The sequence below is a fragment of the Triturus cristatus genome, chromosome 3_2, assembly GCF_964204655.1.
Source record: "Triturus cristatus chromosome 3_2, aTriCri1.1, whole genome shotgun sequence".
Lineage (NCBI taxonomy): Eukaryota > Metazoa > Chordata > Amphibia > Caudata > Salamandridae > Triturus > Triturus cristatus.
The window spans coordinates 785,115,960-785,139,818 of NC_140584.1; the positions used below are offsets into that span (position 1 = coordinate 785,115,960).

Sequence of the window (23,859 nt, forward strand, 5' to 3'; positions counted from 1 at the left end):
TCTTCCTCGGCCCCAAGGGCCTCATTGTAGTCTCCTACCTCTTCGACGACGTCTGCACCCTCAAAGATCACCCCATCGTCGTCTTCCGATCGGGAGTCATGTTCGGAAGCGTGGCGGGAGTCATGTTCGGAAGCGTGGCTGGAGTCTACGTCTTCTACGCTCTCGGCGTCTTCGTCCTCGGTGCTAAAGATGTTGGCCGGGGCAGGCGCCGATTGCTGTGCCTCCAATCTCGCTGCCCGTCGATTCCGGAGAGTCTTCTTCGAGCGGAACCGGGCGCAGGCCATACATTTCGACTCATCGTGATCCGGTGAGAGACATTTATTGCATACCGGATGGACGTCGATGTGTGGGTATTTCGCGTGGCATAAAGGACATCTTTTGAAGGGAGTCCTCGATTCCATCGTCGATCGAAGTTCGATGTTCGGACCAAAGCCAATCCGAAAAGCGTGAAGAAGGTGCTAGAACACAAAAGAAACTGGTCGATACCGAACGGGAACAGTACCGACGAGATCTAAAGGCCTTTTGGCCTTAAACTAAAGTTTCCTAACTTGAGCTAAGATAAGCACATCCGAACCCAATGACGGAAAAAAACAATCTAAGGATGGAGAAGATGCCCATGCGCACTGTAGTCCAGGGGAGGAGCCACCTATCTCGTGATACTTCGAAGACTCTTCCAGGACAACAATGTGCAATCATCCGGACCCAACACTAGGCGGCGATCTATGCACAGATATGAATTCAGCAGCCCACATGCCTCGAACAACAGGATTCAAACAGGAGGATCAAACCTCTATCATCAATAGACCATTCACTGGGGACGCACTCTTTGGAAAAGAAGTGGATGAATCCCTCCAGCAGATTAAAAAGGACAACAAGACTGCTAAGGCAATGGGAGCCCTTCAGCAGAGAGGTTCCTTTAAAAGAGGTGCATTTGGTAAGGGACAGCAAATGTCACAGCAACCGCAAGGTCAAATCCCTGGGCAACAATCAAGTTAACAGTGAAGCTACCTAGGCTGGCAACAACAGCAGAAGCAGCCCTTTCGGGGGAGAGGCAGACGCCAACCCCCCAGAGGAAGAGGAAATGGCTCTAACTGACTGACTCACAGAAAGGAACCCACACAAAACACCAGTGGGGGGAAGAATATCCTTTTACCTCAAACTGTGGGAAAATATCACAACTGAGAATTGGAAATCAAATTTGGTAAAGTACGGGTATTGCATAGAGCTAACAAAAACCCCAACTGCAAACCCACCGAAAACAAGAACATTTCTGGGATCAGAACTAACACAGCTAAATTCAGAGATCAAGGAACTATTCCAAAAACAAGCAATAGAAGTAGTACCAAAATAGGAATGTTTCAAGGGAAACTACTCACCGTACTTTCTAGTAACTCTAAAGCCAATCCTAGACCTAAGGTTCATACTAACACAACACTTCAAAATGTGTACTCTTCCAGAAATAATCCCACAAATTCAAAAAGGAGACTACATGGCAACAACAGACCTAAAGGACGCCTACTTGCATTTCCCTATGAACAAAGGACACAGAAAATACCTGCGGTTCCTACACAACGGAACACATTATCAATTCAAAGTTCTTCCTTTCGGAATAAAATCAGCTCCACGTGTCTTAACAAAGTGCCTAGCCTTAGTAGTGGCACATCTAAGAAGGGAAGGAATCCATGTCCATCCCTACCTGGACAAAAAAAAACACCAAGACTTTTGCAGACCCAACCACTAGATGGTGGAATAATGCACAGCATGTGAATACAGAAAATTCTTCAAGCTGCAAAACTACTCCTACTGGTAAGTAACCATTTTGTTCACTTATATGCATCTTTACACAGCAATGCCTCCCTATGGCAGAAAAAGAAGTAACTGCATGCAGTTATTTACAGTCGGTTTCTTGGGGTCTCCTTTGGGACTTGGAGTCGTAGGGTGCCAAGGTCCAAAGTACCTGCTCTGAGGCATCCGGGTGCAGAGGTGCCGATGGGGTTGGTAGCTTTGCACGCTACACTACACCGGTGGAAGGAAGAGGGGCCACCTAGAAACAGGCTAAGCATGATGGGATATTGGTGGTCTCTCTGCTCTTAAAGGCACAGTTCTCTTTGTCTACACTTATAATGGCAGCCCATGGGCTACAGGGCCAGGCACTTCTTCATATCTGTCTGTTCATAGCAAAATGGTTGGTGAAGGTTCTTTTTCTATGCTATTACTAAAAAGATATATTCTGAAAGTATATATTCTCACAGTCCCTTCTTTTGCCATTACAAGATGCAGAATTCTCACCTCAGTGGCCTCCTCCTAGGCTGCATTATGACATTCTTAAGTGACTTTCAAAGCATTTGTTATGGCCACAGGTATGTCAGTTCCAAAGCAAGGAATCATGAACGGTCAGTGAACTCTCTCATGAAAATAGGAATTTGGGGTTGGAGGGAAAAAGTTGGGCCACCATTGATCTCCTTGATAACGTAATTTGTGATCTAATAAATGACACCATGTGTGAGGTCGTGAGCAGTGCACTAAAAGGAAGTTGTGTCTGCAGATCACAACTTCTAAATGTTAGTCGTTACTAGGTTTGAGATCATATCCGTAACCACCATTCAACTGAAGAATTTAACTACAATTTCAGTTGCTTTTATGTATATTACTTTTCTGGGTGAAGAACCTGAAGATCGCTTTTACAAAGTTTTCAGAGACTAGATACTACATAAAGATTTACTTGGACAAATTATGAATTGCAGTTTGTCAAAATATTGTGTGCCAGTCCCTCTCTACTCGCAGCATCAACTGTAGAGCCTTTTGCATTGTGTGTGCATGTATCATATTTTTTGTTATACCTACTTTATATTTACTTACCTGTTCTTCATTAGTCGCACCTCTCTCTTTCTTGCAGCCTCCTCCGCAGGCTGCGCAGGGAGCACTGGTGAGGATGCCATGACAACTCCAGGTGCAATGGTACTAGTGGGAGCTGTGCGTATCTGGTAAGTCTGTACATCTCCTGAGGCCGCTTAAAGAAAAACAAGGTGAGAAAACTGTTTTAGTTTTCATAAAAAGAAAAAACAAAAAAAGAGAAAACTTAAGTACTACCATGTGATATATATATGTATATATATCTGTCAGAGCCACTGGAAATATGCGGCAAGGGAACCCCGAATCATGCAGCATGGTTGACTAAACTATGCAGCAAGACAAGGAAAATTATCTAGCATAATGAGACACATTTTTTGATACTACTACTTCATTATTTTGTAATTTTTACACATCGTAATATGTCTGGGAAAATATTTAACCTGATTAGTACCAGTTTAGCAACCAAATATAGATATAAACAACTGAAAGATGCAGAGTTAACCTTTACAAAGGGCATCCACGATGCACAAACACATGTCACAATGTTTTTAGTAACTTTTCATCTATTTGAGGCAGAAATATGTTTTTGGGGGTTAAAATCGGCAGATCATTCAGCAGATGATGGATTATGAGGCAAATGCAGCTGCAGAATTGCAGAATTTTAGTGGCCCTGAGATTATTATATATATTATCTACTGGTGGTCGCCAGTAGATAGTTATAGTTAGGACCTAGTTTCCATAGGAAAAGCATTTTTTCTTTTTCCAATAGCTTTGGTGGCAGTTGACAAAGCATCGTTAAATTTTCAAAACTAGTGGCCCGCTCCGGTCAGCTCCTATTCTGAAAGTTTCGGGGTGATTCGCCAAGCGGTTGCCGAGAAAAAAAAAAAAAGGGGGGGGGGGGGGGGGGGGGGGGGTCTCTCCGTGTTATTTTTCATAGGAAACTTTAGACACAGCTACAGCCTGAACTGCTGAACGGAATTACACCAAATTTGGCAAAAAGGTAGCCCTTGGTTCAGAAGAAAAGAGAAAAACAAACGTGAAAATCAAGAAAAGGGGGCAGGGTAGAAACTGCTCAGGGGGTCCCGCAAAGACCCCCAGGGCACAAAAAAGCATAAAAAAAAAAAACCGGCCAAATTTGCGTTAAGTGCGCGATTACGGCAGAGAAAATAAAATAAAAAACGAAGCGCTGCTTCACTTCGTTGTATTGAAGCCCCTGGGTGGGTCAGGTCCCGGGGGCACTGAAAAAATGTGTTTGTGGGACCTGTGGCGCGTTTTAAGTTGGGGGAATTAATTCCCCTCCAATCCTGAGGGTCCCTGGGGGTCCAACTAGCCCACCAGGTACCGCCAGTAAGCGCCACAGGGCTGCCTTGCAGAGAGGTGGTCAGAGGCCACGACCCTTTTTACACTTCTCTACAACCCAGCTGTGTGGCGCTTACTGGAGGTACCTGGTGGGCTTGTTGGACCCCTGGGACCCCCAGTATTGAAGGGGACTTAATCTCCAAACTTACAACGCGACATAGGGCGCGTTTGCACAGTGGTGAAGGGAGGGGGCGAGGCCTAATGTGACATGTGTGCAAACAGGCCCTGTGGCGCGTTTTAAGTTGGGGGATTCATTTCCCGCCAATCCTGAGGGTCAATGGGGGCCAACTAGCCCACCATGTACCTCCAGTACGCACCAGGGAGCTGCGTTGCAGAGAGGTGTTCAGAGGTCACATACTTTTTACACATCTCTGCAACGCAGCTCTGTGGCGCTTACTGAACGTACCTGGTGGGCTAGTTGGCCCCCAGGGACCCTCAGGACTCAAGGGGAATTAATCCCCCAATTTACAACGCGCCAGGGGGCGCATTTGCACAGTGGTGCACGGAGGGGACGGGGCCTGACATACCAAGTGTGCACAGTGGTGAAGGGAGGGGGTGGGACCTGAGGTGACAAGTGTGCAAACGCGCCCTGTGGCCAGTGTCATCAGTGATGTCACTGACCATGTCATGAATGATGTACTATGTGACGTAATCAGCAGTGCATTGCAGGGGCGCAAGTTATAATTAGCTGAACTAACTATAACGGGGGAATTTTTATGGTTTTGAAGAGTGAAATGTCCAACTAATTATAACGTCCCTGAAACCTATGTTTTATTCAGTGAATTTCTACAGTTTTTTAAATGCTAATTTCTAACTATAACATGCCTGAAACCTATGTTTTTTCAGTGAATTTCTAAAGTTTTTTAAATGCTAATTTCTAACTATAACGTGCCTGAAACCTATGTTTTTTTCAGTGAATATATATATATATATATATATATATATATATATATATATATATATATATATATATATATATATATATATATATATATATATATATATATATATATATATATATATTCAGACAACGCTGTAATTCCTCCTTTCCTGAATCCCCAGCAACCACGGACACCAAATGAGCTTCAAACCGGTCTTTTTTAATGAGAGCAAATAGGCAAAACAATTACTCTACGCGTTTCGGGATCACACTCCCTTGATCACGAGTAAGGCAAAGTGAACCAGGAAGTACAATATATAGTCATGTGATTCTTTTTAGTAAACAAAGAAAACAGACTTCCAGGCTACTCGTTACTTCACGAGGCCATTTTTTTCTTGAAAGCAACTTTAACAAAGTTTACATTTCGACAAAATTGCATTGCGTGGAACTGAGTAACACATTTGATGTGATCAGAACATTCATTGCATTATATACAAATAAATAACTAATCCCGTTCATTTAAATCATACGGGTTAAATATATACCTTCCATCATATTCCGATTCAATCGTTATTGTTTCTAAACCATTGTCCACTAAAGCCCCTGTGGGCAGTTGATATACAATGTCAAAATTGCTTGTTTGAATGGAAATTAATTTTACTTGACATTTAAATGGTACGTCAAAATTGCATATATGCATCTTCAGTCAACACTTCTTGCCCCAGTGGGCTTATCAGAGATACTCAATCTTCCATATGTCACCAGAATAGATCAAAGTTTGCATCTACAAGAAAAACAAATAAATCAATCAACAATTGATCGAAAAAAATTAACTAAGACTATATTTCCTGAAACTTTACACTTTAAAATTCATAAAAACATTTTTTGCAATAGCATTTGTACATAAGTTGCTGACTCTCGTTTCAAAAATGCTGGCCTGTGAAGATTCAACATGAACATATTCAATTCATCCTAAGTGCACCGCTAACTCTTCGTCACAGTTATGACCCATCGGGGCCAAAGTACCATACTGGATTATTAGTTTTGACTCCAATCGTCTAAGGTCCTGTACCCTATTTCCTCCTCTCTCATTCATCTTTATTGTGTCAAGGACACAAAAACTGAGTAAATCACTGTTTTGATTATGATGACTCAGGAAGTGTCGTGCAACAGGGTATTGTTTATCGCCATGTTTGATGGCGCGAAGGTGTTCTAAAATTCTGATTTTAGCCTTATGTATGGTGCTGCCGATATAGGCTTTTTTACAAGGACAAAACAAGGCATAGACGGCATAATCTGTGTTACATGATGTATGTTTTAAAATCTTGTGGGGCTTGTTGTTTGGAGAAAGGATGCATTCCTTGCAGTTTTTGCTATGTTTGCACGCCTTACATTTTCTGCATGTGTAAAAGCCTTGTACCCCTAGAATGTTGGTGTGTGTAGGTTCAATAGTTCTGCACAGTGTGTCCTTTAATGATTTCGCCTTTCTATATGTGACTTGTGGAAACATTTCCACACTTTTTGAGAGGTCACTGTCAGTGTGTAACACTGGCCAAAAAGTATTGAGGCTCTTGCGCAGATCACTGGCTTGATTGTTAAAGGAGGTAATGAACCTTATTTTCTCTGTCTCGTCATCTTTTGTTTCTTTTTCAGTTAGTAATGATTCCCTTGATCTTTTAGCTACTTCTATCTTTGCTTTGTTAACAACAGTCTTTGAGTAACCTCTTTCCAGAAATCTCAGAGTCATCACTCCTTCTTCCTTTTTATAATCCTCCGGGGAGCTGCAGTTGCGCTTGGCTCGCAAGAGTTCTCCCAAAGGGATACTGTCTAACAGAGGTTTTGGGTGACAGCTGCGTGCGTGCAAAAGGCTGTTTCCAGCAGTTTTCTTCCTAAATAGGCAGCATTTTAATTTGTCATTTTGGATGGTAAGGGAAAGATCAAGAAACTCAATGGTACTCTGTGACCATTGGCTTGTGAACTGAAGATTGTAGATGTTGTCATTAAGGCTTTCTACAAACAGATTTGCTTCGGTCTCACTGCCATTCCAGATACATAGGATGTCGTCGATGTACCGCACCCATTTAACTATCTTATTTTTGAAAACATAATGTTCTTTGACAACCTTTTCCTCCCAGTACCCCAAATAGAGACAAGCAAAGCAAGGAGCAAAGCAAGTCCCCATTGAAGTACCGAGAGATTGTTTGTAAATTTTGCCATCAAAAGTGAAGAAGTTTTGTGTTAAACAGGAAGTCATCATGTCAACAAGCATCTGAGTGTGCCTGAGATATGAGATGGATCTCTCATTCAGAAAATATCTACATGCTGCAAGTCCCAACTCATGTGGTATACAAGTGTAGAGACTTGCAACATCTAAAGATAGGAGCGAAAATACTCTCTTCCACTCCAAATTCTCAATTACTTTCAAAAAATGACCTGTGTCCTTTATATATGATGGAAGCTTAGTGACAAAGGGTTGCAAGAAAAAGTCGACATATTTGGAAGTGTTCTCCATACAGCTACCTCTGGAAGAAACAATCGGTCTTCCCGGAGGGTCTGTTGGGTTCTTATGGATCTTTGGTAATAGGTATAGGGCTGGTAATTTGGGATGTCTGCACGTCAAAAAATCATACTCATTTTTCTCTAATACCCCATCTTTCTTCCATTTGTCTAAGCTTGTTTGAAACAGTCTTATAGAATGTTCGTACTCCATCCTATAACTCCTTTGATATTTCTCACTGTCTGCTAGTTGTTGCAAGCCCTCATTTATATATTTCTTTCGTGATTGAACAACCACGTTTCCCCCTTTGTCTGATTTCTTGATAACTATAGAGTTATCATTTTTCAAACTATGATTAGTTTGAAAAATGACGTGCAGACATCCCAAATTACCAGCCCTATACCTATTACCAAAGATCCATAAGAACCCAACAGACCCTCCGGGAAGACCGATTGTTTCTTCCAGAGGTAGCTGTATGGAGAACACTTCCAAATATGTCGACTTTTTCTTGCAACCCTTTGTCACTAAGCTTCCATCATATATAAAGGACACAGGTCATTTTTTGAAAGTAATTGAGAATTTGGAGTGGAAGAGAGAATTTTCGCTCCTATCTTTAGATGTTGCAAGTCTCTACACTTGTATACCACATGAGTTGGGACTTGCAGCATGTAGATATTATCTGAATGAGAGATCCATCTCATATCTCAGGCACACTCAGATGCTTGTTGACATGATGACTTCCTGTTTAACACAAAACTTCTTCACTTTTGATGGCAAAATTTACAAACAATCTCTCGGTACTTCAATGGGGACTTGCTTTGCTTGTCTCTATTTGTGGTACTGGGAGGAAAAGGTTGTCAAAGAACATTATGTTTTCAAAAATAAGATAGTTAAGTGGGTGCGGTACATCGACGACATCCTATGTATCTGGAATGGCAGTGAGACCGAAGCAAATCTGTTTGTAGAAAGCCTTAATGACAACATCTACAATCTTCAGTTCACAAGCCAATGGTCACAGAGTACCATTGAGTTTCTTGATCTTTCCCTTACCATCCAAAATGACAAATTAAAATGCTGCCTATTTAGGAAGAAAACTGCTGGAAACAGCCTTTTGCACGCACGCAGCTGTCACCCAAAACCTCTGTTAGACAGTATCCCTTTGGGAGAACTCTTGCGAGCCAAGCGCAACTGCAGCTCCCCGGAGGATTATAAAAAGGAAGAAGGAGTGATGACTCTGAGATTTCTGGAAAGAGGTTACTCAAAGACTGTTGTTAACAAAGCAAAGATAGAAGTAGCTAAAAGATCAAGGGAATCATTACTAACTGAAAAAGAAACAAAAGATGACGAGACAGAGAAAATAAGGTTCATTACCTCCTTTAACAATCAAGCCAGTGATCTGCGCAAGAGCCTCAATACTTTTTGGCCAGTGTTACACACTGACAGTGACCCCTCAAAAAGTGTGGAAATGTTTCCACAAGTCACATATAGAAAGGCGAAATCATTAAAGGACACACTGTGCAGAACTATTGAACCTACACACACCAACATTCTAGGGGTACAAGGCTTTTACACATGCAGAAAATGTAAGGCGTGCAAACATAGCAAAAACTGCAAGGAATGCATCCTTTCTCCAAACAACAAGCCCCACAAGATTTTAAAACATACATCATGTAACACAGATTATGCCGTCTATGCCTTGTTTTGTCCTTGTAAAAAAGCCTATATCGGCAGCACCATACATAAGGCTAAAATCAGAATTTTAGAACACCTTCGCGCCATCAAACATGGCGATAAACAATACCCTGTTGCACGACACTTCCTGAGTCATCATAATCAAAACAGTGATTTACTCAGTTTTTGTGTCCTTGACACAATAAAGATGAATGAGAGAGGAGGAAATAGGGTACAGGACCTTAGACGATTGGAGTCAAAACTAATAATCCAGTATGGTACTTTGGCCCCGATGGGTCATAACTGTGACGAAGAGTTAGCGGTGCACTTAGGATGAATTGAATATGTTCATGTTGAATCTTCACAGGCCAGCATTTTTGAAACGAGAGTCAGCAACTTATGTACAAATGCTATTGCAAAAAATGTTTTTATGAATTTTAAAGTGTAAAGTTTCAGGAAATATAGTCTTAGTTAATTTTTTTCGATCAATTGTTGATTGATTTATTTGTTTTTCTTGTAGATGCAAACTTTGATCTATTCTGGTGACATATGGAAGATTGAGTATCTCTGATAAGCCCACTGGGGCAAGAAGTGTTGACTGAAGATGCATATATGCAATTTTGACGTACCATTTAAATGTCAAGTAAAATTAATTTCCATTCAAACAAGCAATTTTGACATTGTATATCAACTGCCCACAGGGGCTTTAGTGGACAATGGTTTAGAAACAATAACGATTGAATCGGAATATGATGGAAGGTATATATTTAACCCGTATGATTTAAATGAACGGGATTAGTTATTTATTTGTATATAATGCAATGAATGTTCTGATCACATCAAATGTGTTACTCAGTTCCACGCAATGCAATTTTGTCGAAATGTAAACTTTGTTAAAGTTGCTTTCAAGAAAAAAATGGCCTCGTGAAGTAACGAGTAGCCTGGAAGTCTGTTTTCTTTGTTTACTAAAAAGAATCACATGACTATATATTGTACTTCCTGGTTCACTTTGCCTTACTCGTGATCAAGGGAGTGTGATCTCGAAACGCGTAGAGTAATTGTTTTGCCTATTTGCTCTCATTAAAAAAGACCGGTTTGAAGCTCATTTGGTGTCCGTGGTTGCTGGGGATTCAGGAAAGGAGGAATTACAGCGTTGTCTGAATACGTAGAGGTTTGCCACCTCGCTGCGGACCACCATCACAAGTGAGTAGGGGGAGGGCTAACGGTAGCGGTTCGCTACCATTGCGGTTTTTGATTTATATATATATATATATATATATATATATATATATATATATATATATATATAAAAGTTGCTGTGCATTCATGGTTCAGATGCACTTTCCACTAAAAGAAGGATTATGTTACTTACCTTGTAAGCTTCTGTTCTTGGCATGTAGAGCTGTAGATTCACATGCTTTGTATACTTCTGCCATCTAGTGTTGAGTCTAGATGTTTGCAAGTTGTTTTTCTTCAAAGAAGTCTTCTCCAGCCACGAGGTAAGGTGACTTCACCTTTCGGTGCTAGTGCGCATGGGCATCGACGTCATTGTCAGACTGTTTTCCCGCGAGAGGGTGAGAATGGAGTTAGTAAGTGTAGTACAGAGATATGTGGATGTAATGTAAATAATAAGGACTGCAACAACCATAGGTGTCCGGGGAGGTGGGAGGGAGGGCGCATGTGAATCTACAGCGCTACATGCCAAGAACAGATGCTTACAGGGTAAGTAACAATCCATTCGAGGCATTTGTGCTGTAGATACACATGCTTTGCATAGACTGTATAGAAGTACCCTCCAAAAGCGGTGGCTAACCACTGGGTGTTACAGTTGTTTGAACGAAATGGTTACTTACCAGTAGGAGTAGTTTTGCAGCTTGAAGAATTTTCAAGATTCACATGCTGTGCATTATTCCGCCATCTATTGATTGGGTCTGGAATTGTCTGTTTTTTTTGTCTTGTTTTGATCGCTGTCAACCACCATTTGGTGCCAGGTACGTTCCCATGTAGGACGTCAAGACGGTATCCTGAAGGTCGACGTGCGTGGTAGCCATCGTCTGATTCTTTTTTCTGATCCTATTTCTATTTTGTAGTGCTTGATATGGTCATTAAATAACTGATGTAATCATTTGCTTCCCCACCTGTTTGTTTTCCTTGTAGGGGAGGCCGGGTGGGTCGCATGTGAATCCAGAAAATTATTCAACCTGCAAAACTACTCCTTCTGGTAAGTAACCATTTAGTTTTGCAGTGTGAATCCTTTTCTGGATTCACATGCTGTGCATTAGATTACATAGTGTTTTCTCCTGTGCTTGGGAGGCTGTGGTGAGAGGAAGACTTTGTAAACAGGTGTTGAAGAACCTTCTGTATAATTTGAACTTCCTTACTCATTTGTATGTCCAAACAGTAATGTTTTGTAAACGTGTGTGGTGATGCCCATGTTGATGCTGCACAATTAGTGTCATTGGGTACAATGGCCATGAAACCCAGGGTTGCTCACTAGAGAGAAGGGGAGTGAGCTGTTGGTCGCATTGTTAGTTCTTTTTTGGCATAACATGATTGGATGGTCTGTACTATCCATCGTGCAATTGTAGCCTCTGTGACCGCTGATCCAGTGTTTGTATGTGCATAGGCAAGAAACAACTGTTTTGTTTTGCGTATTTGTTCTGTCTTTTGCAGATAATACAGCAACGCCCTCCTTACAGCTAGGGTATGGAGGCTTCTTTCTCCTTTTGTTTTTGAGTTTTTGAAGAACTGGTAGGATGATATTTTGATTGAAGAGATATTTTGATACCACCTTTGGTAAGAAATGTGTGTTTGTTTTTAAGATTACTTTATCCTTGTGGATTGCAAGTATGGTTCTTGTAATGTTAAAGCCTGTAGCTCACTTACTCTCCATAGAGAAGTAATAGCGAAGAGAAAAGTTGTCTTTAGAGTAATGTGCTTGAGGTCCGCTGCATGCATGGGCTCAAAGGGTGCTGCCATTAGTTGTGCTAATACTGTATTTAGGCTCCATGCAGGAACTGGTGTTGCTCCAGGTGGGGCAATTCTTTTTGATCCTTCTAAAATCCTTTTAATCACAGGTCTTGTGAGGAAACATTTGCATCTTTTGCCTCTTGTGTATGCTACTGTGGCAGCCAGATGCACCATTGTGCTTGAGTAGTTGATGTTGTTGTTCAAAAGGTAAGTTAGGTAAGTGATGACTATTTCTTGTGTGTTGATGGAATTGATTTTATTATTAGCGATGTACCAGGTGGTATATTGCTTCCATTTCGCTGCACAGCATTGTCTTGACTGTTTCCTTGCCTCTTTAAGAATTTCCATTGTTCGTAGAAGTAGCTTGAGGTGGCCAAATTCTATGTACTCAGGTGCTAAGCTGCCAGATGCAGTCGCTGGTTCCAGGTGGAAGATGTGGCCTTGTTGCATTGTTAGCAAGTCCTTGTCTGCTTTGATTTTGATCATCTTCCCTTTGGATAGTTGCAGCAGGGTTGGGTACCATGTTTGCCTTGGCCATTGAGGGGCAATGAGGATCATGTTTGTTCCTGGTTGACGTGCTTCTATTAGCACTCTTTGCATCAGGGGTATTGGTGGAAAGATGTAAGCAAATGTCTGTGACCAGTTGAGTGAAAGTGCATTCCCCTTTGACAGATGGTGTGGAAACCTCGAGGCAAAGAGTTGGAATTTCTTCTTTTGCACTGTTGCAAACAGGTCTATGACTGGTGTTCCCCAGAGGATGAAAAGGTATTGTACTGTTTTCTGTTTCAACTCTCATTCGTGGGAGCAGTTGTTCTGTCTGCTCAGCTGGTCTGCTGTAATGTTGTCTACTCCTGGTAGATGTACCGTTTGTAAGTTGAGTCTTTGAGCTACTGCCCATTGCCAGATTTCTGGTGCAAGTTTGCTCAGGTGGAAGGACTTTGTACCTGCTTGTTAAGATAGAACATTGTTGTTGTATTGTCTGTCTGTATTAGGATAGTCTTCCCCTGGATGTGCTTCTGGAATGCTTAGAGTGCAAGAAAGAATTTTCCTCTCCAGGAAGTTGATGTGTTTCATGGAATCTTGTTCGTTCCATTGACCACGTACTTTAAGCTGGTTGTAATGTGCTCCCCAACCATTGACAGATGCATCCGTGGTGATTGTCACAGATGGAGTTGGGTTCCTGAAAGGTCTCCCCTGTGCTATATTGTTGGATGTCCACCATTGTATCTCTGCTTGCACCTTTTGTGTAACAACCACTGGATACTTCCAACTCCCTGTGGCTTGAGACCAGCTGTTGGTAAGCCATTCCTGGAAAGAGCGCATGTGCAGGCGGGCGTGAGGGATAAGTGGGATGCATGATGCAATCATGCCCATCAGTTTCATGACCCTCCTCACTGTCAGAGATTTTCCTCTCAGATAGAGGGTCGCTTCTTGATGGATAGCCTTATCCTTTTTAGTGTGGGGTACCCTCTCGCACTCGAGTTTAATCTTGTTCCAAGGAAGGTATTTTCCCTTTCTGGGTGGATTTGTTGAAGATTTTTTGTGGTTGATTGCGGCATGCTTGTTTTGAGTGTGCCCTTATGAGCCAGTCGTCCAGGTAAGGCTAGACGTCGATTCCCTCCCTTCTTAGATGTGCTGCCACTGTGGCGAGGCACTTTGTGAAGACACGTGGAGCTGATTTTATCCAGAAGTTAAGTACTTTGAATTGATAATGTGTTCCGTTGTGTAGGAACCGCAGGTACTTTGTGTCCTTCGTTCATAGAAATATGCAAGTAGGCGTCCTTGAGGTCTATTGTTGCCATGTATTCTCCCACTTTTGAATTTGTGGGATTATTTCTAGATCAGTACACATTTTGAAGTGTTGTGTTAGTATCAACACGTTTATGTACCTTAGGTCTAGGATTGGCCATAGAGTTAGGTCCCGTTTCGGTACTACAAAGTAAGGCGAGTCCTTTGAAACATTCCTGTTTTGGTACTACTTCTATTGCTTGTTTTTGGAATAGTTCCTTGATCTCTGAATTTAGCTGTGTTAGTTCTGTTTTTGGTGGGTTTGCATGGGGTGTTTTTGTTAGCTCTACGCAATACCCGTATTTTACCAAATTTAGTATCCAATTGTCCGTTGCGATATTTTCCCACTGTTTGAGGTAGGATATTCTTCCCCTCCCACGTGTGTTTTGTGTGGGTTCCTTTCTGTGAGTAAGTCAGTTTAGAGCCATTTCCTCTTCCTCTGGGGGATTGGCCTCTGCCTCTCCCACAAAAGGGCTGCTTCTGCCGTTGTTGCCAGCCCTGGTAGCTTCCCTGTTGACTTGATTGTTGCCCAGGGATCTGACCTTACGGTTGCTGTAACATTGCTGTTCCTGACCAAATGCATCTCTTCCTGTGGTCATCTTTTGTTGAAACCACCTCTCTTCTGTAGGGCTCCCATCGCCTTAGCAGTCTTGTTGTCCTTTTTAATCTGCTGGAGGGATTCATCCACTTGTTTCCCAAAGAGTGCGTCCCCAGTGAATGGTCTATTAATGATAGAGGTTTGAACCTCCTGTTTAAATCCTGATATTCTGAGCCAGGCATGTCTTCTGAGGATGCCTGTTCACATTTGCCTACTGGCAGTGTCTGCAACATAAAGGGCTGACCTAAGGCATGTATTGGCCACATTTTTGCCTTCATGGGCAATAGACCTTGCTCTTTTCTTTTCCTCTTCAGGCAGTTTATTGAGAATCTCCTCTATTCTGTCCCATTGTTGGTGTCCGTATCTATTTAATAGGGCATTGGAATTTGCGAAGCGCCATTGTGTTGCTGCTTCCTTTTCCATTCTGCTCCCCACCATGTCCATTCTCTTACTCTACTTTTCTGGTGGAGGGCCGGTATTGGAGAATGCATTAGCCCTTCTTCTGGCTGTGGTGACAATAACTGAATCTGGCACCGTGTTTCTTTGAATGTACTTCGGGTCCTTTGAGGATGCCTTATATTTCTTCTCTACCCTGGGTGTTACACCCTTGCTTGACGCTGGTTATTTGAAGGATTCCTTGGCTTGAGCCAGTATGCTAGGAAGCATTGGGAGGTATTGAATTCCCTTGATGGCAGGGGCTAGGGCTTCCAGGAGAAAACATGTCTCCCTTTTCTTCCTCGAGAGTGACTCCGAAACGGTCTGCTGCCCTTTTGACTAAGCCATTGTAGAAAGTTATGTCATCTGGTGGTGATGCTTTCGAAGGATAACTGCATACCTCCTCCTTGGGGCTCTCGGCGTCGAGGTCGTTCCATGAAGACTCGAAATGTTCGGAATTTTCCTCTTCATCTGGTCGTTCCCTGTATTCCTCGGGTTCTTCTTCTCGAGGTTCTGGGGTTGGGGGTGAGTCGAAGATACTGTCTTCCTCTATCTCGGCGTCTTCTGCCTCTTCGCTGCGACGTTTTCTGGTTCAGCAACCGTGGTTTTTGAAATTCGAAAATCCTTTAGAGAAGCGTCGAACTCCTCCTTTTGGAGGAGCGTTGCCATATCGTCCTCGAGTCTTTTCCTTCTCTTTTCGACCTCAAGAGCTCTCTCGGAGTTGGCGGCCAGATATTTTCTATTCTTACTAGCAGCCACGTCCGGTTTCGACGGCGTAGTGCTTTTCTTCGTGGGTTAGCGTTCAAACCTTTGCTTCGGGGTCTTTGGTGATTTTCCCTCCTCGGTAACCTTGGGGTTCTGTTAATCGCGGCGGACCCTCAATCGCCTTTTTGCTCAGCATCGGGCTGTCTTGGGTTGTGCCTTATGTTTTTGGCACTTCGGTTCAGACGAATGTATGTGGTGTTTTACCTTATCCGTTTGACGTTTTTTCGCACGCCTTCTTGTGGGCGTGGATTTCTTCAGAGTCCCCTTCTAGAATTTCAACGTCCGATCCCTTGTGCATCGATTCTGCTGGTACTCCATGTTCTTCCTCGTCGCTGGAGAAACCCAGGTCTTTAAAAGATGTTTTCTTCGTGGCCTGCGACATCGAAGCATAGTGGGCCTCTCTTTGGTTTCGGCAGCTTCTGAGTGTTTGAGGAACGCCGCGCAGGCCTCACAGTCCTGCTCCTGATGATCCTTGGGTAGGCACAGGTTGCAGAAGTCATGTGGGTCACGTTGAGCGTACTTCTGGTGGCACTTGCGACAAAACTTCAAGCAGGTATTTTCCTTGTCCCCTACCGTGCCATTTGTGGACCAACGAGGTCTCTTGTAGTGTCATCGCCGGAGTTCTACTCTTGTCCACGGTTACAGCGTCGATGAACGATGAGATTCGTGGGAGACTTTTTTCGGTTTTCTTGAAAGTTCTTGGAGCTTCCCGTCTTGCTTCCAGACCCAATGGCGGCAAAAAGAATCTGAAGATGGATACCACGCACGTCGACCTCCAGGATACCGTCTAACGTCATACAGGGGACGTACCTGGCACCAAATGGTGGTCGACAGTGACCAAAACAAGAGAAGGAAAAAGAAAAGACTATTTCGGACCCAACCACAAGATAGTGGAATAATGCACAGCATGTGAATCCAGAAAAAGGATTCATGCTGCAAAAAGAGTGTTTTTAGCACTGCCTTTCCTACATTAGCTTGTTGACGTGCCAATACATCCAGACAATAATGAATTGTAAATGTGTGTGGTGTAGACCATGTAGCTGCTTTACATATGTCAGATAAGGGAATGTTACCTAAAAAGGCCATAGATGCCCCTAGTTTGCCGGTAGAGAGTAGAGATCTAGGAGATATAGTTAAAGTTATTTTAGCTTTAACATAACAACTTTGACTACATATAACAATCCATCTAGAAATGCCAGATTTTGAGATGGGATTTCCTCTATGAAGTGTAGCAAATGCAACAAAAGGAAAATGCTACTTACCAGTATACATCTGTTCTTGGCATGTAGAGCTGCAGATCCACACAATTAGCATAGATCGCCATCTGGTGATGGGCCCGGATGTTTGCACTTGTTTTTGTCTTGGAAAAGTCTCTGGAAGTCACGGGACAGGTGACTCCTCCTTTGGACTATAGTGTGCATGGGCATCGGCTCCATCCTCAGATTGTTTTTCGCCAGCAGGTAAATGATGGAGTTTTTTAAGAGACAGAAAGATGCCCATGTATGCTGTATCTAAATAAGATAGTACTGGAACAGATAAAAGTAGCCGGAGAGGAGGGTGTGGATCTGCAGCTCTACATGCCAAGAACAGATGCATACTGGTAAGTAGCATTTCCCGTTCAAGGCATATGAGCTGCAGATCACACACTTAGCATAGATTGTATAGCAATACCCATCCTTAGCGGCGACCACCAGTACCTGTTGCAGTAGTTTGAAATAGTGTTTTGAGTACAGCCTGGCCCACACTAGCTTGTTGCTTTTGTTTGCACATCCAAAGAGGAATATGCTACTTACCAGTATGCATCTGTTCTTGGCATGTAGAGCTGCAGAGTTGTACACTTAGCATAGGTCGCCATCTGGTGTTGGGCCCGGATGTTTGCAGTTTGTTTTTCTTCTTGGACCGTCTTTGGAAGTCACGAGTTTGGTGACTCCTCCTTCGGTCCGTACTGCGCATGGGCTTCGGCTCCATCCTCAGATTGTTTTTCGCCAACAGGGAAATGATGGAGCGTAGTAATAACAGTGAGAAACCCATGTGTGTTGTATCTAAATAAGATGGACTGGAACGGATACAGGTAGCCGGGGAGGCGGGTGGGCGTGTACAACTCTGCAGCTCTACATGCCAAGAACAGATGCATACTGGTAAGTAGCATATTCCGTTCGAGGCATATGAGCTGCAGATTGTACACTTAGCATAGATTATATAGCAGTACCCAACCTTAGCGGCGACCACCGGTATCCGTTGCAGCTGTTTGAAAGAGTGTTTTTAGTACAGCCTGGCCCACCCTAGCTTGCTGCTGGGAATGCACATCTACACAGTAGTGTTTTGTGAATGTGTGCGGTGTAGACCATGTGGCTGCCTTGCATATGTCATCTAAGGGTATATTCCCTAGAAAAGCCATAGAAGCCCCTAACTTTCTTGTAGAGTGGGCTTTAGGGGGAACAGATAATGTTCTCTTTGCCTTCTGATAGCAAATTTGTATGCATTTTACAATCCACCTAGCTATCCCTGATTTTGAGATGGGGTTGCCTTTATGTGGTGGAGAAAAGGAAACGAACAACTGTTTGGTCTTCCTGAAGGGTTGCGTTCTTTGTATGTAATATAGCAACGCTCTTTTCACATCTAGTGTGTGTAAGGCCCTTTCCGCAACAGATTGGGGTTGCGAAAAGAAGACAGGTAATTCCACTGATTGATTGAGGTGGAAGGGGGTAATGACTTTGGGCAGGAACTTCGGATTAGTTCGAAGTATGACCTTGCTGTGATGCATTTGTATGTAAGGTTCCTGTATGGTGAACGCTTGTATTTCACCAACCCTTCTAAGGGAAGTGATAGCTACAAGGAAAGCTGTTTTCCAGGTGAGAAATTGTAGCTCACATTTGTGCATTGGTTCGAAGGGCGGACCCATTAGTCGTGTAAGGACCAAATTTAGATTCCATACAGGGGAGGGTGGTGCCCTGGGAGGAATTACTCGTTTGAGGCCTTCCATGAAGGCTTTAATAGCGGGCACTCTGAAGAGTGACAAATGCTGTCTGTTTTGTAGATAGGCAGCGATCGCTGCTAGGTGTAGGCGTATGGATGAATACGCCAGGTTACACCTGTGAAGATGGAGCAGATAGCATATGATGTGTTGTATGGATGCATCTAGAGGGTTGATTGTATTGTTACGGCAGTACATTACAAATCTTTTCCACTTTGCGGCATAGCATGCTCTAGTGGTAGGACGTCTGGCTTCCATGATGATGTTCATGCAATCAGGGGGAAGGTTAAGGTACCCGAATTCTAAGATTTCAGGAGCCAGATCGCCAGGTTGAGCTGAGCTGGGTCCGGGTGCCTGATTTCTCCATGGTTCTGGGTTAGGAGGCATGGGGAAAGGTGCAGTTTTTGATGTGGTACCACTGATAGTTGTAGTAGCGTGGTGTACCACGGCTGTCTGGCCCACGTCGGAGCTACCAGAATGAGTGTGAGGGAGTGCTGTTGTAGTTTTCTGACCACTAATGGAATTAGTGGGAGAGGTGGAAAGGCGTATGCAAATCTGCCTGACCAGTTCATCCATATCGCATTGCCCTTGGACAATGGGTGTGGGTATCTGGCGGCGAAGCTTGGGCATTTTTTGTTTTCGTGGGTGGCGAAGAGGTCTATTTGAGGATGCCCCCACTGTCGGAAGAATGGGTGAAGAACTTGTGGATGCAGTTCCCATTCGTGTAGTTGTTGAGTCTGTCTGCTGAGCAGATCTGCTATGGTGTTTTGTACGCCTGGAACATGTTGTGCCAGGAGAAAAATGTTTTGGGGAATTGCCCATCTCCATATGCTCTGGGCTAAGCGGGAGAGCTGGGGAGAGTGTGTCCCCCCCTGTTTCTGTATATAATACATCGCAGTCATGTTGTCTGTGCGAATGAGGACTGCTTTGCCTGAAATCTGCTTTTGGAAAGATTTTAGGGCTAGAAAGATCGCCAAAAGCTCCAGATGGTTGATGTGGAGCGTTTTTTGCTGTGGCGTCCATAGACCTTGCATTGTGAGGTGTAAGAGGTGCGCTCCCCAGCCGGAGAGCGATGCGTCCGCTGTTAGAGTCACTTGGGGAACCGGGTCCAGGAACGGCCGTCCCTTGGAAAGGTTTGTGGTGTTCCACCACTGCAGAGAGTGATGTGTGCGGCCGTCCACCAACACCAGATCCGTTAGCTGACCCTGGGCCTGGTTCCACTGTTGTGCTAGGCACTCCTGAAGTGGACGCATGTGGAGTCTTGCATGGGGCACTATGAAGATGCAAGACGCCATCATCCCTATGAGCTTCATAAACACTCTTGCTGGTAGAGAGTGTTGAGGAAGGAATATTTTGCGTAAGGCTAGAATGCTTGTGATTCTGGCTGAGTTTGGATAGGCAATACCTTTTGAGGTGTCTATGGTGGCCCCGAGATATTGCTTTGTGTGAGATGGTATGAGGTGGGACTTTTGGTAGTTCACCGTGAAGCCTAGCTGATGAAGCAGTTGGATGGTGCTGTTTGTATGTTGCACGCATTGGTGGTAGGACGCGGCTTTTATGAGCCAGTCGTCTAAGTAAGGGAAGACGTGAACATGTTGACGTCTGAGGTGTGCTGCTACTACTGCTAGGCATTTGGTAAACACCCGTGGTGCGGTGGTGACCCCGAAGGGGAGAACCTTGAATTGGTAATGTTGCCCGTCCACCACGAACCTGAGGTATTTTCTGTGAGAGGGGTGTATTGGAATGTGAAAGTACGCGTCTTTCAGATCCAGTGTTGTGAGAAAGTCTCCCTGGCAGAGGAGTGGGAGGACTTGTTGTAAGGTGACCATGTGAAAGTGGTCTGAATGTATGTAGGCATTTAGAGGCCGGAGATCCAGAATGGGTCTGAGGGTCTCGTCTTTCTTTGGGATTAAGAAATATAGGGAGTAGACCCCTAGATTTCGTTGATTGCCGGGTACCTGCTCTATGGCGTGTTTCTGGAGGAGCGAGAGTACCTCTTGTTTGAGCAGTGTGGAATGCTCTTGGGACATTGGACGGTGCCTTGGTGGGATATTGGGTGGGGTAGATGTTAGCTCGAGGCAGTACCCTGACCGAATGATTTGGGTCACCCATTTGTCCGATGTTATGGACTCCCATACGTGGATAAAATCTTGTAGTCTGCCCCCGACCGTAGTGGAATGGTCTGGGGGGAGCGAAGGGGAGTCATTGTGCGGGTGGGGTGGCAGAACGGGTATTGTTGGTTTTGCCCCTGCCCTTATTGTTGTTGCCTCTGTAACCACCTCTTTGGTTGCCCTTTGAAAAGGTATTTTGAGGAGGGGATTTGTAGGAGGTAGAGGCATTATCGGTGGAGGAGCCTCTACCTGTGCCACGAAAGGACGAGCGTCGAAAGGAACGCTTAGAGGCTTGGGTCTGGAGCGCTCCCATAGACTTCGCTGTGTCTGTATCTTTCTTCATTTTTTCGAGCGCTTCGTCTACCTTTGGGCCAAAGAGTGTTTGCTGGTCAAAGGTGTGATTAAGTATTGATGTCTGGACCTCAGGCTTGAACCCTGATATCCTGAGCCAGGCATGGCGGCGAAGCAGGACACTGGTGTTTATGGCTCTAGAAGCAGTGTCTGCTGCATCGAGGGCACACTTAATGGAGGTGTTTGTGATTAGTTTGCCCTCCTGTATCAGGTCATGAGCTTGGCGTTTGTATTTCTCTGGAAGGTGCTGCATAAGAGCCTCTAATTCATCATAGTGTGCTCTATCATATCGCGCAAGCAGTGCTTGTGTATTTGCAATGCGCCACATGTTTGCAGCCTGGTAGGCGGTGCGTTTACCAGACGCGTCCAGAAGTTTAGATTCCTTGTCTGGTGGTGGGGCATCTCCTGAGGATTGGGAGTTAGCCCGCTTTCTAGCTGTGGAGACAACTAGGGAATCTAGAGGAGCAGGGCCCTTGATGTATGCAGGGTCTGTGGGTGCCGCCTTGTACTTCTTCTCTATTCTAGGGTTTAGTACTCTGGCTCTGACAGGGTCTTTGAATACCTCTGTAGCGTGCTTGGTGACACCCTTAAGCATGGGTAAAATAGCAGTGGAACGATCTTGTAAATCAAATGTATCCAGTAGGAAGTCTTCTTCCACTGGTTCCGTGTGCATGTCCACCCCATGGTAGTGTGCTGCTCTCTGCACTAAATGGTGAAACCCTAAAGAGTCCTCTGGAGGAGACGGCCTTGATGGGTATAGGTCGTCTTGAGGTACATTGGGTACATCAGGGTTATTATAATCCTCCCATGGATCTGGGGTCCCTGGTGGAGTGGGATCCATTGGGGCGTCCCCTGGGTCATTGTCCGGGTCCCCGTCATCCGGGTCTGGGGATGGGGCCGGATCGTAGTGAGGTAAAGGTGGAGGGGGTGGTGGTGGGAGGGGGGGTGGCAGTGGGGAGGGTACTCTAAGGGGAGAAGTAGCTGAGTCCCTCTTTTTGGGTGGAGGAGGAGGAGCCGGAGCCTCAAGGCGACGCTTCTTAGTAATCACAGTCAAAAGGCCAGTCTTTGGATCTCTGGACAAAGTCTTTTGTAAAGGGTCTGGTGTAAACAGAGCCAATGGCGCCGAGTCGTCTGTCGGCACCGGCGATTTCGGAACCGGAGGTTTCGATGTTCTGTGTACGCCCTGCTTTTTGGAGGTCTCCGTGTGTTTCGGCGTCGAATGCTGTTTCGGCGCCGGAGCGTCGGTGCCGACCGATTTCTGTTTGTGTTTGGTCGGCGCCGAGTGTCCAGGCTTCGGCACCGGTGGTTTCGGAGTCGAGCTGGATTTTGCAGGCTTCGGTGCCGAGTGGTGTTTATCGGCACCGGGCGTCGGCTGGCTCGATCCCGAGCTGCCGTGAGACTTTGAGTGCTTCGACACCGGGCCCGAAGGTGGGGTGATCGAGGCTTTGGTTTTGGTTTTGCCCAGGCCGGCAGGCGAGGGAGTAACCGGAGTCTCTTTGGTTTTCGGTGCGGGGCTGGGAGGGGGCATTGTACTCACGGCCCGCTGTCCTGGTGTTACGTCCTCCAGGTCGGAGTCGTCGGCCTCGGAAGCGCTGACGATGTCTTCTCCCAGTTCGGTGTGTGTCTGCCCCGAAGCTTCGGCGTCGTCTCCGAAGATGTCCGGTGGAGCTGTCGAGGATGAGTGCGCCATGGTGCGTCGAGCCCTTCGATCTCGGATCGTTTTCTTCGATCGAAAAGACTTGCAGGCGGGGCAGTCTCGAGCCTCGTGTTCCGGAGAGAGGCAAAGGTTACACACCTGATGGAGGTCGGTGTGGGGAAATTTAGACCCACATTTTGGGCACTTTTTAAACGGAGTCCTTTCCATCGGCCGGGACCGGAGTCGCGGAGGGCCCGAAGGCCGGTGTCGATGTACGGGATGGAAAAAGTGCCGCTTCGAGAGATGAAGATGATGAAGGAACTCGAAGAATCGAGGATTTTCCGTCGAGGCTGGAACCGTAGAAGTTCGAAGCCGGAGTACGAAGTATCACATCCGAGCCCGATGGCGGAAAAAAACAATCTGAGGATGGAGCCGAAGCCCATGCGCAGTACGGACCGAAGGAGGAGTCACCAAACTCGTGACTTCCAAAGACGGTCCAAGAAGAAAAACAAACTGCAAACATCCGGGCCCAACACCAGATGGCGACCTATGCTAAGTGTACAATCTGCAGCTCATATGCCTCGAACATAATGTTTTGTGAATGTGTGCGGTGTAGACAATGAAGCTGCTTTGCAGATGTCATCTAAGGGAATGTTCCCTAAAATTGCCATTGAAGCCCCTATCTTTCTCGTTGAGTGGGCTTTAGGAGGAACAGATAAAGTACAATTTGCTTTGTGATAGCACATTTGCATGCATTTAATAATCCATCTAGCTATCCCAGACTTCGATATGGAGTTGCCTTTGTGTGGTGGTGAAAATGACACAAAAAGTTGTTTGGTCTCACGAAAAGGTTGTGTTCTTTCAATGAAATAGAGCAATGCTCTTTTGACATCTAGAGTATGAAGAGCTCTTTCCGCGACTGTCTGTGGTTGTGAGAAGAACACTGGCAACTCTACAGACTGATTGAGGTG

The 23,859-nt window shown here is 44.8% G+C and overlaps 1 protein-coding gene across 4 annotated transcripts in view; it reads right to left on the reverse strand.

Moving 5' to 3' along the window:
• CREB1 (cAMP responsive element binding protein 1) overlaps positions 1–23,859 on the reverse strand; it is a 283,803-nt gene that overhangs the window by 27,973 nt on the left and 231,971 nt on the right. For all 4 annotated transcript variants that reach the window (XM_085648883.1, XM_085648881.1, XM_085648884.1 and 1 more), the window contains one exon: positions 2,860–3,010. In XM_085648883.1, the coding sequence (XP_085505009.1) occupies positions 2,860–3,010 (151 nt within the window). The remainder of the gene's footprint in view (positions 1–2,859; positions 3,011–23,859) is intronic.